The 17,187-nt window shown below is 34.9% G+C and overlaps 1 protein-coding gene across 1 annotated transcript; it reads left to right on the top strand.

Annotated features, from left to right (window-relative positions):
• Positions 1-9,768: 9,768 nt before the first annotated feature.
• Positions 9,769-10,736, top strand: LOC121982829 (myb-related protein Hv33-like). Its single transcript, XM_042535878.1, has 3 exons — positions 9,769-9,890; positions 9,946-10,086; positions 10,160-10,736. The coding sequence occupies exons 1-3, from the start codon at positions 9,769-9,771 to the stop codon at positions 10,674-10,676; spliced, it is 780 nt and encodes a 259-aa protein (XP_042391812.1). The 3' UTR covers positions 10,677-10,736.
• The last annotated feature ends 6,451 nt before the right edge of the window (positions 10,737-17,187 follow it).

Here is a 17,187-nt window from a genome sequence, read left to right as displayed (position 1 = left end):
TAAAAGCAAGTCCCGTTTAGTTACCTTCGAGTCGTTGGTTCCTTTGTGTAGTTTGACTAGAGAGTCCCACAATTCTTTAGCATTGTCATATGGGCTGACTCGATTCAATTCTTCCATTGTAAGCCCGCACTGAATGGTGTTGATTGCCTTGTAGTTCAGTTGTACCTTTTTGATCATTTGGGGAGTCCATTCTTCGGGTTCTAATGTTGTTCCATCTTTCGTCGAGAGAGTAACCTTTCAAGATTGTAAACCAGAGCTCGATGTCGGACTTCAAGTAGCACTCCATTCTATTCTTCCAATAACTGAAATTCTCTCCTTTGAATAGTGGAGGTCTAACCGTACTGTAACCTTTTTGATACGAGTTCAACATCCTTGCAAGAAAAAATTAAAAGACAAAATATTTCAAAGACTTTTGTCTTGGGATTAGTAGTGCTTGAAGAATAAAAAAATATTCTAAAAGAAAACAAAGAGTTTTAAAATGCTTTGAAAAATGATTAAGAAATTCAGAGCTAATGAGGCTCTGATACCAATTGATAAATTGGATGCGAGCGATAGAGGGGGGGAGGGTGAATATCGCTTCTTTTAAAAATTTTCTTTTACTTTTTAAATCAGAATCGTGCAGCGGAAATAAGAAAAGAGACAAAGTCATTTACTTCTTTCGGAGCCTAGCTCGACTCCTACTCGAAAGCCCGCGGTCCTCGACCGCACCGATGGGCAAAGCACTTAAACCCTTCTTTCCGAAATCTTTGGAAAGAAGCAGATAGTACAAGTACAATGAAATAAGATAGTAACACTCCTACTATCTTATTTTAATTTAAGTGCAATATGAAAATAAATATACGGACAATTGTATGCGTAGGATGTAGCTTGGTCGGTACTTCAGTACAGAGTGACTTGCTAAGCTGTTGAAGATGTGTAGCACAATCCATACACGAAGAAGAGCTTTTTAGATGATCAGAAAAGTTATTCTGGTCTCAAACTTCGAGCCTCATTTTATAGGTCCCTCTGTTCGGTCGACCGAACCCGCTCCCTTCCTTCCTGGCTGGAGTTTGACGCGGGCTCGATCTCCGGCAATCAATGCTCTTTAAGGGTTAGGTCGATCGATCATGCCTTTCGGTCGACCGAACAGGATCTTTTCCCTGTTCGTCACAATTAGCTGAGATCTTCTTTTAATGTTGTATTTAATGCTGATTAGATCGGTCGACCGATCCTCCGGTTCGGTCGAGCGATTAGCCTTTTTTCCTTCTCCTACTGATCGGTGCTAATGAGCTGGCCAGTGCTGAGTCACCATGGATCGGTCGACCGATCTTACTGTTCAGTCGACCGATCAAACTTTGATCGGACTCTGATCTGTTCTGGTCTAATCTGAATGTTGTTCTAATTTTGCCTGGTTCGATCGACCGATACTACTGTTCAGTCAATCGATCCAGACGGACCTGCAAAATAGTATTAAGATAAAAAATCTCCTGCAAAACAGATGCTAGAACAATAATATTATAAAGCAAGAGTAATATAAAAGACAGTAGTAGCACTGTCTTGATATCAACTTGAAACCTTCCCGGTTTCTTCAGTTGGATCAGCGACCTAAGGTTGTTCCCTTCGGAAACCCGACCTCACTGTCGCTCCTCCAGTTTGTTTACATCAACCTACCTACCAAACTTTGATCCTCCAGATCTAGTTTGGACTTTTTACTCCGTCTTGATCGGCTCCCCAGGACTTTTCTTTTGATCTTGGGTCCTCCAGACCTCTCGATCATACTGCCAAGCTTAGGGTCTCCTCGACCTACTTGGACTTGCACCTGGGTTCCACGATTTGCTAAGATTTCTCCTGCCTAGCCTCCAACTAGGTCTTTTCCGGTTGAGTAAACATCCTGCACACTCAATCAACTTGTTAGATCATAACAAGACTTAACTTGAACCTTTGACAACATCAAAACTCAGGTTTGATTCTGGTGCAGCTTGCACCAACAGTCATAGGTCCACACAAATCAGAATGAACTAATTCCAACACATCTTTGGCTCTATACCCCTTAGACTTAAAAGGCCTCTTGATCATTTTTCCTTCCAAGTAAGACTCGCAGGTTGGAAAGTTTTCCACCACCAATGAACCCAAAAGTTCATCGGCTATTATCCTTTGAATTCTACTCAAGTTAATATGACCTAGCCTTAGATGCCAAAGATATGATTGGTTCATTTCCGAAAGTTGCTTTCTCTTATTAGAGTTAGAAGATGTGTTATTAATTTCCATTTGTTGCATCGTGGGAGTTTTTGGATTTAGTATATATAAATTGTCAACCAACGTACCAAAACAGATAACTTCCTTATTTTTCTTGATAACAACTTTGTTATCAAAAAAGACAGAATATCAAGTTCTTTAAATAGTTTAGAAACTGAAATCAAGTTCTTTCTAAACTTGGTACGTAAAGATAATTTCTCAAAATCCATGTTTTATTCATATCAGAGGATAAACATCTCCCACTACAACAGCTACTACTTTTGCAGCAATACCCATATAGACGGTGATTTCCCCTTCATATAGTTGTCAGGTTTCCTGGAACCCTTGCAATGAATTGCAGACATGATCAGTGATTCCCATATCTACACACCAAGTACCGGTACATAACACCACTAGATATGTTTCAACAACTAATGAATAAAATACACCTTTATTATTCTCAGTTCTGAGAGGACAGTCCACCTTAGTGTCCAAGTTTTATTTCCAATCATTATAATTGGGACTACTAAGTCTATTCTATAGTATAAAAGCTAGGGGATTGAAAAATATTTGAAATCCAGAGAATCACAAAAATATTTGGTCAAGACCAACACCTCAAAATCCCCGTGAATTTTGTATGTCACATTAGTGTGGACGTACATAAATTCAAACATTTGTAAGAGGAGATTTTATCCATTAATTTTATTATCTTGTCAACCTATCTTTATGACAAATAAAATTAATAGTTGGTCTATCTTCGATCAAATATTTGGTCAAAACTTTAGAATTTAAAATAATATTGATTCCTCAAAATAATATCATTTAAATTCACCAACACCTCAAACACTGTGAATTTTGTATGTCACGTTAGTGTGGACGTATACAAATTCAGACATTTGTAAGAGGAGGATCTTACCCATTAATTATCTTGTCAACCTTAAATTATCTCAAACACTATGAATTTTGTATGCCACGTTAGTGTGGACGTATACAAATTCAATTATTTGTAAGAGTAGGGTTTATCCATTTTATTTTGTCAACCTAACTTTATGACAAATAAGATTACCTCAAACACCGTGAATTTTGTATGTCACGTTAGTGTGGACGTATACAAATTCAGACATTTGTAAGAGGGGGTTTTACCTAGCTTTATGACAAATTAATAGTTGGTATTCCTTTAGTCACACAAATAATAGCAACGACTCCGTTGGGGTGGATACTATTAAATGCGCCTAAGTGTATACCATTACTTGATACTTAGTCCATTAAATAGGATTGTGCCCCTTCAGTTGGAGAAGATCACATGCTCCTAAATAATTTCCTATAATCATCCATTTAGGAAGTTTGATCTAGTGATCTGTAAACAAACTCATCCGTTGTGGAGGGAGGCAGTCAGAGCCAACACACAAGTTTGTTTGCATCACTTACAAACCAATAATGGAGACCATGAAATTTATTTACTAATCCCTCTCCCACTTAGTTTTTTAAGAAGAGGATTTTATCATGCAAGCACACATCACATGCACACACACACATCACAGTAAATAAAAAGAAATAAATATGGAAAAATAATTTTCCAACTATTATGGCCTCTTCCATCACTGTCCTCCGTGTGCTGCCAGCCCTAGCAGTCGTCAAAACTAGCCGCCAGCCCTAGGGCTCATGTCGTCACGTCCATCGAGCTTCCTTTTCCGCTGCGCCTCTAGTCTTCAAATAGCACCACGCCTCAAATTTTATATATATTGATCCTATATTCCTCAAAAGAATGTACATAAAGTCTAGATCGAACAAAAATATAAAATCCTAAAAGTAATATAACTCCGACTGTATTTAATAAGTACAATCATGCGCACACATAAAATGCCCTCGACATGTCAGAGGGTCCAATCACACACAATCACAATAGGTCATAATAGTTGGAGCCTACAACCACAGAGTTAATCTATTTTCACATCCTACTATTATCCTGCCTAAAATATGTATGTCATGTGCATAATTAAACTAAAACTAAACTCATAGAGGCTAACCCTAGCTCTGATACCAATTATTGGTTGCTACTTAGAATACCGTCCTAGTTCCCCTGTATAAAAATTTGTACAAGCATAGAACTATCCTAGCTACCCATATGTTCTACTAAAGTTAAATTTGGATTGCAAACAATGCTTAACATTATTAATCCAAATTTTCCCTTTAGAAGTTAAACTCGAATTGGGAACGAAACTTAACATTCTTACTTCAAGTTCAACCGATGTGATCTTCCTAAGTTAAACCATATTACAGAAGTTAATCAAATATCTATTTCAAGGATCGGCTTCCAGGTCAAATGTGGTGAAGCACTAGGCCTTCTTGAGAATGAGATCATCCACCACTGCCTAGACAAAGCCTTTCAAAGAAATCGGATATTTAAACTTCTCACAGTAAACAAGGTTTAATAATAGAGATCTCAATAGAAACACATTATCGAAACATGAAATCGAAACAAAAATCGATAACAAAAAATGATAATTAAAATTGATAACCTCTTGTGTTTGGTTTTTCAAGATTTATACAAAAGATGAACTAGTTATGATGCAGAAACTAATAACTAGTTACACCTCTTGTAATTTATAGACCTCTTGATCTTCTATTGTATTCCTCTTCTTATCTCAGGCATCGTATAGGCGACGATCTACCAAGACCAGAATCCACCAAAGTCTTCTTCTTCCTTTCAAGTTTCGGCCACCAACTTTCTCCAAGAGATGATGAAGTTCGGTCACCAACTTTCCTCCAAGGGATGCTAGACAAGAGAACCTCCTTCTCTTCTTCTTCTCCTTCAAGCAAGCGGTCATCAATGGATCTCTACACCAATATGCCGCTGGCCACCAAGAGGGAAAACAAAGGAGAAGAGAGAAAGAGTAAGGTTCGGCCACCACCAAGGAAGAGAGGAGAGGAATAGAAAATGTATTCTTGTTATGAGGTAAGGCACCTCTACCCTCTCTTTTATATTCCTTGGTCTTGGCAAATAAGGAAAGTTTTAAACATAATTAAAACTTCCTTATATTCCTTTCCAATGACTAAAATGTAAAGTTTTAAAATAAAAAATTAAAACTTCCTTTTCTTCTTGTCATGGCCAGCCACATGCTTGTTCTCTAAGCAAGGAAATATTTTAAACAAAAATTAAAATCTCTCTCTTAAAAAGCTCTTTTGTGGATAGTTCTAAAAGGAATGTTTTATAAATTAAAATCTCTCTCTTTTAAATCCTTTTATGGATATCTATAAAAGATAGGATTTAAAATAAAACATGGTTTCAAGAAAAGAAAGTTTTATCAAAAAATTAAAATCTTTCTTTCACATTATAGATAATTACAAATAAGGAAAAATTTCAAATCTCTCTTTTATTTCTTTGTAGAAAGCTATAAAATGAAAGATTTTAAAATTTTAAAACTCTCTTTTAAAACCAACATAAAAGGAAAGTTTTCAACAAAAATAAAAACTTTCTTTTGTTTCCTTTTATTACCGATCTAAAAGAATGAAAGTTTTATATTAAAATCATGCTTTTAAATCCTTTTAATTGATCACTATAAAATGAAGGATTTTACAAAATAAAACTTCCTTTTGAATTCACTGTGACCGGCCACCCTTGCTTGGGCTCCAAGCTAGGGTCGACCACAACTTGAACCCATCTAACCTTAGTTTGGCCGGCCCTAGCTTGGGCTCCAAGCTTGGCTTGGCCGACCACCTTAAGGTGGGTAAGAAGTTGGGTTTGGGTGGATATAAGACTTTATAAATAAGAGGCTATAATAGGGACCGAGAGGAGGAATTGATTTTGGTCTCCCAATGAGCTTGAGCTTCCCGTGTTCGCCTCGAACACTCAACTCAAGCTCATCAATAATATCTTATTCCACTAAAAAGTTATTATTGTACTACCGTACCAATCCCATATTACTATATGGGCTACTTCTTATCATGAGTGTGTTAGTCTCCCTGTGTTTAAGATATCGAATGTGCATTAATTAAATGAGTTACTGACAACTCACTTAATTAATATCTAGCTCCAAGTGTAGTACCACTCAACTTCATTGTCATGCCGGACTAGGTCCACTTGTAGGATTTACATGACAATCCTTATGAGCTCCTCAAGGGGGCATCATCAACCTAGATTACTAGGACACAGTTTCATTCTATAATCAACAAAACACCATATAAATAATATCATTTTCCAACTTATCGGACCTATTGATTTAACGAGCTAAATCGCACCCTTTGATAAATCAAAGAAATAAATATTAAGTATACGTGCTTGTTATTATATCATGATTAAGAGTGCACACTTTCATAATAATAGAGGTATTGTTATTTTATATAGTCAGTATAAAAAGATACTACCTCAAATGGTTCTGCTCAATACACTCATAGTGTACTAGTATAATTTATTAGTCAAGATAAACTAATACCTAATTACACTACAACCACTCCAATGATTTGTCCCATTCCATCTTGGTTGTGAACAACTGTTTATAATTTATAAGGAACTGATAACATGAACTTCTGTGTGTCTCCTCACACCATGTTATCTTCAATATAAATTCAATGGACAACTACACTTCGCATAAATGTAAACATTTGACCAATGTGATTCTTAAATGTTTATATAAAAGCTAGACTTTTAGTATACACTCTAATAGATAATATGTTCTCTAGTTCTGGATCCTCGGATAATGCAAGTCTGTCATCTACATCACCATGTCAGCCTACTTCCTTGTCTCCATCAACAAGTGATTCAGATGATCATGCTCCTCGTCGCATGCTTCCCATTAGTGACATTTATGAGCGTTGCCCACCAAATGCAACTCGATATCCCCATCCACGAGCTCTAGTGGTCTCTTCAAAATCTATTGAACCAACTTGTTTTACATAAGCAAGCAAGGATCCAAACTGGCGTAGTGCAATGGCTATAGAATTTGATGCACTTCTTCGAAATGGAACATGGAGTTTAGTTCCGCGCACTTCCTCGATGAATGTTGTGGGCTCTAAATGGATATTCCGTCTTAAGCATCGAGCTGATGATTCTCTTGAACGGCACAAAGCTCGACTTGTAGCTAAAGGATTTAGTCAACAATCAGGTATTGACTTTAATGACACTTTTAGCCTAGTCATCAAAATTACATCTGTCGGCCTATTATTATCAATAGTTGTTAGTTCTAGTTTGTCTATATGACAATTGGATATTTCAAATGCATTTCTCCATGGTCATCTTGAGGAAACTATATTTATGGAGTAATCACCTGGGTTCATGCATCCACAATTTCCATCTCATGTTTGCCAACTTAAGAAATCCTTATATGATCTTCGACAAGCTCCTCGTGCATGGTTTCATCGATTATCTATTTGGTTACAAGCTCAAGGATTTTCTGGATCAAAGACTGACTCGTCTCTATTTCACAAATATAATGATGGATCTATGATATTTTTCCTTATTTATGTAGACGACATTCTGATAACCGGCAATGATCACAAGTGTATCACAACTTTATTATGTCTTCTCAAACAAGAATTTCCTACTCGAGATTTGGGTATTGCTCGTTTTTTTTCTTGGTATTGAACTTATTCCATATGACGATGGCTATCTTCTCTCTCAGAGCAAATACATTACTGGACTTCTTCAAAGAGCCAAAATGGATGGAGCACGTCTGATCTCTACACCAATTGCTATAAACAACTCTGTAACTTTATCCTCTCCTGCTCTTTCTAATCCACAGATTTATTAAAGTATTGTTGGAGCTTTACAATATGTCACTATCACACGCCCTAAAATTACGTTTGCGGTAAATCATGCTTTTCAATTCATGCATGCTCCAACTGAACAAAATTGGGATAATGTAAAAAGAATACTTCGCTATCTCAAAGATACTATTCTACATGATCTTCTTTTTTATCGTCAATCGCCTCAAGATTTACGTGCATATAATGATGCAGATTGGGTAAGTTCTCCTGAATATAGACGCTCTACTAGCGGATATGTAATATTTCTTGGATGAAATCTTATCTCATGGAATTCGAAAAAGCAACCTATAGTATCTCGTTCAAGCACTGAGGCAGAAGATAAAGTTATAGCAAATACAATGTCAAAAATTATTTAGCTTCAATAACTTCTCTCTGAACTTCATCTTGCATCAAATATTGCACTAAAAATTTGGTGCGATAATATTGGAGCAACATATCTCATAGCAAATCCAACCTTTCATGCTCGTACAAAACATGTAGAAATTGATTTTCATTTTGTTCGTGAATGTGTGACAACTCAACAGTTATCCATCTCTTATATTTCTGCTGAAGATCAAATTGCTAATATCTTTACTAAGTCATTATCCAGACAACGTTTCAACAAGTTAGCAAGCAAACTCAACGTCAAAGATCTCCCATTAAGTTTGGGGGGGGGTAAAAGAGATAAAAGGAAATGACCAGAATTGATCGAATCAGATCATCAAATCAAATTAGTATTTGAATTATTCTAATAATTATGTTATAATTATTAGAATAATTCTCAGAATTATTCTTAGAATAATTCTGTTATTTATTAATTGGTTAATTGACCAAGTACTTTTTGAATATTATATATTGTATTATCCTTAGGACAAATATCAATGAACAATAGATTTTATTGTTCTTATATTATTTCTTATTCTCTCCCTATTCTTCTTCTTACAAATGCAACCGTAATTGGCACATCAGTTTTAGAATATCTACCAATGAAATTCAGATAGAGTTCAATGAAGCAGGATAGAGGTTCATCCCTCCTTGTCACAAACCTAAGGTTTCCTGATGGCTACATTAATTGGTAAGGAATCACACAATAGTGCGAACATGACTCCTCTTATTTTTAGTACAGTGGTTACATGAACTTCCATCAGCGTAAGTGACAGGGACAGCAATGGACCATCAGTAATTCTATACTGAACCTCACTGCTTCATTTTGATTAGTGATAGATTGTGCCCCTTGTTACCGTCCAAAGTAAAGATATATCTAAATCATATTCTTGAAGAAATCTAAATATGCTTCTCAAAGCTCAAGTAATCCCCATCCCCGTAATGTCTTCTTCAGTTGAAATAAGATAAATATAGACAGATTTATAAACTAGTTCTTTTTGGACAAGTCATATTAGCTTTAGTTGTTGGTATTAATCTATAATTCAATTACAACAAACTCCAGTGCGTGATATTTGTTGATAATATTCATGAAATGTAAAGAAAGCGAAAGATATATTTTGATCAATTAAGCTAGAGTTTTTTTTTTATTCCTTATATTTAGATAGCATGTCTCAGGCTAAAGAAGCTTCACATAATTGACCCTCTAATGAAAATGTCATTTCCCAACTACCCAAAGAAGCTATTCACCTTTCCCTCCACTACAGTTGGTTGCCAATTTTTATTAAAGTTAAATGTGTTCCCACCACAGGGACAATACCTTAAATCCTTAAATCCCAATCCATATACAACGGAAGGTCATCAAAGATTAGCTTAATCACCACTTGATTGCTTCACCTTAGTCTACTTCTTCCTCCAAATCATCCCTAAATGGGACGGCATTCCCTCTCTCTCAAGCAGAAACTGAGGAAAGGATTGTGGTCTCCAGAAGAGGATGAGAAACTCTACAACCACATTATTAAATATGGAGTTGGCTGCTGGAGCAGTGTGCCAAAATTAGCAGGAATTCTTCAACTCTCCACCCCCCCCCAATCTGAACCAATCGATTTTTCATGCAGGATTGCAGCGGTGTGGCAAGAGTTGTAGGCTCAGATGGATCAACTACCTGCGTCCGGATGTCAAAAGAGGGAATTTCTCTTGGCAAGAAGAGGATTTGATCATAAGACTGCATGAAATTATGGGCAACAGGTAAAGAATTCCTCCAAGCAATCGAAACCTTTATTTCTAGTGTAAAGATGTCTCATGTTAAATATGATTGCAGATGGTCACGAATTGCATTGCAGTTGCCCGGAAGAACTGATAACGAGATCAAGAACTACTGGAATTCACATCTAAGTAAGAAGCTCCTACAGATGGGAATTGATCAGAGCACCCACAAGGCACTGACTGAAGTAGGAGTGCGAGAAGAGGCCATGAATGCTCTTTGCTCAAATGCTAAAAGTTCTTCCGTTGAGGAATCACCATTGCTGTCTTCCTTAGGCCCATTCCCATTGCTTGAATTTCCAACATGTTCGTATTCGATGGAGACTTTTAATGTGAATATTGACAGCCGACTCCAGCAGAACATTGGGCTTTTAGGAGGCGTCTTGGATGCCTCAGATAAATTAGGTCTTGGAAACACTTCAAGCAATCGAAGTTCTGATAGGAACTGCAACTTTAAACTAGAAGAGATGATTGTGGTAGATGAAGCAGCTACTCATTTAAGGATTAATGAGGTGGAAGCTCATGAATATAAGTGTAATATCTGGCAGGAGACCTTTAATCTGGATTTCTTCTAGTTTATTGAAGCTTTGTTTCTGTGTTCATTCACTTGGAAAGCTTGGAAAGATGCTTTGGAAAGTTGGAATGTTCTTTTGGATTGTATCTAATCAAAATTTTCTTATGTTTTATTTCATTCTCTCTTTTTCTATAAAGCCAATGTTTATGAAGAATGTGTCATGCTAAATTGTCCTGAACTACTTCAACATGCTTCTCCAATTGCTTTGTTTACAGCTGTGCTAGAACTAATCATTTTCCCCATGACAAGGTTTTATTATAGCCAATTTAAGCTGATGTGAGTCAATTGGTGTCAGATTAAGGAAAAGATTTCAGAAACATTAAAATGAGGATGATACTATTGAAGTAGGCCTGGCTTGTTACGATATATGCAGGGTTTTGGAGGTGGGGCATGTACAAAGCGTTCAGCATACATGATTATTGTAGATGATGTGTTGCTGACCAGCATGTGATGTGTCTACCATAAAAAATAAAAACGAGAGAGTTCTGTTCAAAGATCAATAATTAGATATCATGAAAAAGATTGAACAAAACGTACTAATGACGATGATATATCCATCAAGATAAGATCAACCTAGTAGAGTTGAATTCTGATATATAAGATCTCATTGAGTGTAGATCGTCATCATAGCTCATGACGATCGAGATTGTCTACTAAGATAAACATTCTTAATCCACAACTTCAACACAAAATGCAACTTGATCGTTGATCACACTTCTAAACAAATATTGATAAGGTAAAATCTTAGTCAAAGGATATCCATTATTATAAAAAATAAAGAATAATAAGTAATTAATAAACAAAACTGAGGGTTTCATTAATAAATAAATTTAAAAACAACTGTAATATGCTCCAAGTGCAGTTGATTGATCGGCCCAGTCATAGTGCAACGGTAGCGTACTCAAGTTGTCACCTAGATATTTATGCTTTGATCCCCAATTATGACACATTTGTAGAAATTTTTTCTTCAAATGGGACGTGTAATCAAGGAATGTTGGACTTTTAGGCCGTCCGCCGTGAGAGCTTCATAATTTATCCTAGTGGTCGATAAAAAAATTCCATGGGACTCAATCAATCACCTAAGTAAACTAGGTTTATCATAAGTGTAATTAATTGATTTCCACATATATATATATACCACGCCTAGGTGGCCTTACTCCAAGTTAGTATCATTTTTATAAAGGTAAATGGTTTTATATATTATACGAGGGAATACATACTAGAGGCACAAGAAACGAATAAGTGCCTCTCAATCTTATGAAACATCCTCTCAACATTGAAGATATCAAACTCATATTGGCATCTTGCGGGTTTTCCATATTAAAAACATCATACAAGACATACCTAAGTAACTCGCTTAGGCAAGTGGTCGTTGCCACGGTATCTTTGAAAGGAGAATCATAGCATCCGCTCGGAGATGTCCATCTCATTTTGTAGTTGCAGCCATTCACCTTTTGCCAAAGAGCGATCAGACACCTAAAGGAGGTATCGTACAATGATTCAACTCATGCAAAACTTGTCCTCTATGCAAGCAAGCCATACCTTCACCTAGCATAGAGGACAAGTTTTGCATGGCTTGTACACTAGCTGATCCTTTAGCGTAGGTGGCCATATGCAAGGAACCATAGCATGTATGAATTGATGTTTAGACATAAAATGTCTTCCACGCAACCTTTTCCCATGTGTTGGGCTTACCTCGTGGACGGAAGAAGTTGTATGAAGTTGTTGTATGTCGCTGAGCAATGCTGAATCAACTAGCCAGGATGGTTTGTGCCTAGGATTTTGATCCTGTTCGATTGCACAAAGTGTCGCAAAGTTGTATAGAGTAGTTTCTTGATCAAAGGCGATTTTGTGGCCTTCGCATTTTAGTTCCATAAGTTGACATGCCGGAGGTACTGATGATGAACCCCATTTCATCCAAAGGGAGTCTTTTTTCCATTGTAAATTCCATAGAGACTTGCATAGTAAAACTGAGTTTAAAGCCCATAATTCTCGAATGTCATACCCTCCTTGTTCTTTAGCTAAACACATCGTGGCCTAGGAGATAGGCAATCAAGGGTGGAGCAAGGTAATATGTTACCTCGTGGACGGAAGAAGTTGTATGTCATTGAGCAATGCTTAATCAACTAGCCCGGATGGTTTGTGCTTAGGATTTTGATCCTGTTCGATTGCACAAATGTCGCAGAGTTGCATGGTCTTAGTTTTTTTTTTAATTCCTACTTGAAATTTTATTCTCTTTTAATGTATCTCAGGTGGCACCCAAATCCGATAGAAATAGAGAAAGTAATTTAGAAAAAATAAAATCCCTAACCCTTCTTTTTCATATCCACCCGATTTCTCTTCATCTTTGTTTGCCCAATTTCTCATCTGCCTGATTTTTTCTTTCTCTTCACCTACATGATTTCTTCAATTCTTCATCTTCTTGTGAATGTTTCACTATTAATACTTGGAGCAACAAATACCTACGGTCCTTTTTCTCTTCTGCGACTGCTCCACTCCTCTCTTGATTCCCTGAGTAAAAATTATCTTGAAGAAAAATTTGAATTTTGATATTATTTAAGGGTATTTTTTTATGTTGTTGTTTTGTATTTACTACATTTATGCTTTATTATTCTAGTTTGGATTTTTTTCCCCTCCATGAATTAATATTAGATTTGGTGGGTGAGACAGACAAAACCTAATCATCTAGGTATCTCTTTAAATTTGTTAAACAAGTACCTTGTAGTTGAAAAGAACAAGAAACTCTTTATGAAGTTATACCCTGAGGGTTCAAGCTTGATAAGGGAGAAGCCTCCAATTACTTCCTTGATCATCAAGATGATTTCTCTATCTGCACCAAATAGCAAACCCTCATTCATCCAGGTTTGTGTTTTTTTTTTTTTTTTGATACTAAGAGATGGGGGGGATTTTCTATCTAAGAATTCTAATTTTTTTTACTAATAATGTTCTTATGTAGAATTTAGACTAGATGATTTCTTAATTGCTTTCTGCTCTATAATTTTGCTAATTTAAATCATTCTTATGTAGAATATTGAAGAACACACTCATAAATATTTTTAGTAATTTTTTAATTCAATAAATAGTGTGGGATCTTTAGCTACTACCATTGCTGTTGGATCTTTGTAGGTAAAGGTGAGATTTATACTAGAAATTGTATTAGAAATTGTTCTTTAAGATTTATGAGATTCTAAGCTAATAATTTCAAAACTTATTTGTGTTAGGTTATTTTAATTTCAAATCAAGGGAGAAAAAGGATAAACAATATTCTATCATTCTTTAAATCAAGAATTGGTAATCCTTCATCATCCAAGAGGGCTGAGACTGATACATTCATTCCTAATGAGGAGTTGAAACCTTCTTCTAAATCTCAAAGACTTGATTTTGATGAAACATCACTTGAACGAGATCTTAGATTGCTTATTTCAATGTGTCAACATCCTATTAATTATCGTGATAAAATTAGATGAACTTATATTAAAATGAGGTCATATCAACATAAATTATAGGAGTATCTACAGTATAAATTAGGATCGTTGATTTTATACATGGTGTAAACAATTTGCATGGTTAGAGTATGCTTCTTCAAAAGACGCAATATTTTATTTTTCATATTATCATTTTGAATTAAGTGAAACACAACAATCTGCATTTACAGTTTAAGGGTTTAAAAGTTAGAAATGTATAAATGATAGAGCCTAGTGTGACTTTTTGAACATAGGAAGTTCTAACTCGGTGCATAATAAATCTGTAAAATTTATTGTTGATGTGATGAATGTAACTCGATATATTGATAAAGTTATGAATTAAGAATTTTTCTAAATAGTTTCAAAAGAATCGATTAAGGCTTATAGCAACAATTGAGAGTGTTCGTTGGCTTTGTTTGCAAGCATATGGATTGAGAGAGTTGGTGTAGCAGGGGTCGGCAAAAGGGGGATAAATTGCCTACAAAAAAAAATAACCCTTCTCGTTCTTTTGATTTGGTTAATAGAACTATTAAAATAAAAATAATAAAACTAGGCTAAACAACTTAAAAGAAAGATTAAGAGGCTAGAGTTTTACTTGATTACAACCTAAGTGGTTATTAATCCAAGGAAGTGAAAGGCACTAGAAGATCTCCTTCGTTACAGGTGGAGAAGACTATTACAATCGTTGAAAAAGTTCAAGAAAATGCTAGGAAAGTGTTACAAAAGTTGTAGTTCAAGTTGTTTTATATTTCTTAGCGCCAGAAGTTTTTTTATAGCCCCTGTAAAATGTTATTTACTACTTGAAGGCATTTTCAAAGTGGTCCAAGGTCTCTTCCATCCGATAGAGTTTATCCATCAAGGATAAAACTTTATCCTTGGGTAACAACTAGGGAAGGCACCTTCAATAGGCTAGAAGGCACCTTCCAGCCCATGGAAGGCACCTTCCACAAGGCAGACCACACTGGTCTTCTTCACGTGGGTGATGCTCCGGCTAACCAGAGTTGAGCTCACCTAAACCCAACTCTGACCTTGTCCTTGAGCAATCTTTTTCCCCGGCTTCTCATCCCTCATACCATCGCATGTGTCCTTCTCATCCACTGGTGTATTCTACCACAGCATCTTGTCCTTTGGATGCACCGTGCCCCTTCGACTCCCTTCCCATGCCATCATTCTCGCTGGTTACGTCTTGTACTTGACTTCATATGCTCCTAAGCTCCTACATACTTAGACGCAAGGATCAAATACACAAGATCTAACTTAACCTGGCTGATCACATCAAAACTAACTCAGGGTACTTAAATCTCCCCCCTTTTTGATATGTATCAAATCAAGTTAAGTTAGGGTTAAACTATAATGAAATAACATAGTAAATTATGATTTATAACAAAAAACTTGCAATGAAAAGAAATGAATTAACTATGTTAATAAAATTACAGAATAAGTAAAAGGATAAATATAAAAATTATCCTATCCCCTTAACTTTTACCTATTTCTCCCCCTTTGATCACATAAAAAAAAATGGTAAAAATATAAAAAAATAGTGATAAAAATTTGGGAAATTTTCTTGGAGTTTATTAAAGGAATATCCAGTAAAGTAATATTTTTCAAAAATTATTTTCAAACATATGTGAATTGTATCGATTAATCGTCTATTTGACTAAAATTATAGAAAAATTACTTTTTAATTTTAAAAATCTTGAAAAATTTAGTCAAACTCAAATAGAAAATGTTAGATTAGTATAAAAATTTTCACACAAAAATATTTTATACTTTAACAGAAATAAATCATTTTAGTACATCAACATATTTTTATAAAACAAATATTTAAAAATATATGTTTATGTCTAAAAATTTTGCTAATTTTTCGGGATATGTAAAATAGATAATTTAATTCCAAAAAAAATAAATTTTCTAAATTTCTATTTTGTTGAATTTTTAGTATTAAAAAATTTATTTTATTAAAATAATTCATAATAATTTAGATAATATTAAAAAAATAAAAAAAAATTTAAGATAAAGAATATCATGTTTTATCAGAGGAAAATAAATGTTTTCAAAAATGAGTTTGAAAATTATTTTTAATTTTTGAAATACCATTTTTTTAATAAATTCATAGAAAATAACTCAACAGAAGAAAATAAAAAAAAAATCCTTAATAGAAATATTACTGTTCTATTAGAATAAAAATTTTAAATAAGAAATTTGAATAGAAAATTTTACTTAAATAATTTTTTCTAATTAAAATAACTTTTATCCTAATAATTCAAAATTTTTGGGAATTTAACATAAAAAGATTTTGAAATCTAATATAGGTTTCTACCAAATAGATTTACTAAAAATTTTAGAGATACATAATTTTCAGGGGTTTTCCTAATTTATCCTTGGTGATTTTGATGTACTAGTTAATTATGCCATAATTTTTTAATTCTGATTTTTTAAACATATTTGAATTCAAACATGCATAGTTATTTTCTAGTTTTTCTATTTGTGCTTTTAATTTTTTATTTTCTATGTTTAGATTATCATATACTTTTAAGGGGCATGAATTGGCTAAGGTCATTTTTATCTTAGCATTTTATTTTTATAGTTTTACTATATTCTTAGAAAGCATCTTGAGAAATTGAAATGACTTTCAGGAGGTAGGGCACGTACCTCACTTACCTCGTGTTCTGACGCTCCCTTTCATCGTAGCTTTCTTCTGAGGATCCTCTCTCTTCATCGGTGCTCATCCCAGAGCTACTTTGATCTTCTCCTTGATGATTCACCAATAGGGCTAGTCCGACATATTTTTCAACTTTTGACTCCAATGATAACTCGTCCCATGTCGCTTTTAAGGTTTTGTGCTTTGATTTGGCCGGCCCTTTCTTCTTCTCCTTCGTCTTCAGCTTTGGGCAATTATCCTTGATATACCCTTCTTAGTTGCAATTATAGCATTGGATCTTCCTTTTACCGAGAATGTTTCTTATCCTGTGCTTTATTAAATTTATTAGATTTAATAAACTTACTAAATTTTCTTACCATTAGGGACACTTCATCTTCATCGATTGA

Source organism: Zingiber officinale, chromosome 5A (genome assembly GCF_018446385.1).
Source record: "Zingiber officinale cultivar Zhangliang chromosome 5A, Zo_v1.1, whole genome shotgun sequence".
NCBI classification, from domain to species: domain Eukaryota; kingdom Viridiplantae; phylum Streptophyta; class Magnoliopsida; order Zingiberales; family Zingiberaceae; genus Zingiber; species Zingiber officinale.
This window is presented reverse-complemented; position numbering and strand designations above follow the sequence as displayed.

What these genes read in the sequence shown, in the direction of transcription:
- LOC121982829 (XM_042535878.1), top strand. Translation starts at nt 9,769, where the DNA reads ATGGGACGGCATTCCCTCTCTCTCAAGCAGAAACTGAGGAAAGGATTG. An exon ending in GGCTGCTGGAGCAGTGTGCC is followed by an intron (nt 9,891 to 9,945) that starts AAAATTAGCAGG and finishes GAACCAATCGAT; the next exon opens with TTTTCATGCAGGATTGCAGC. An exon ending in CATGAAATTATGGGCAACAG is followed by an intron (nt 10,087 to 10,159) that starts GTAAAGAATTCC and finishes ATATGATTGCAG; the next exon opens with ATGGTCACGAATTGCATTGC.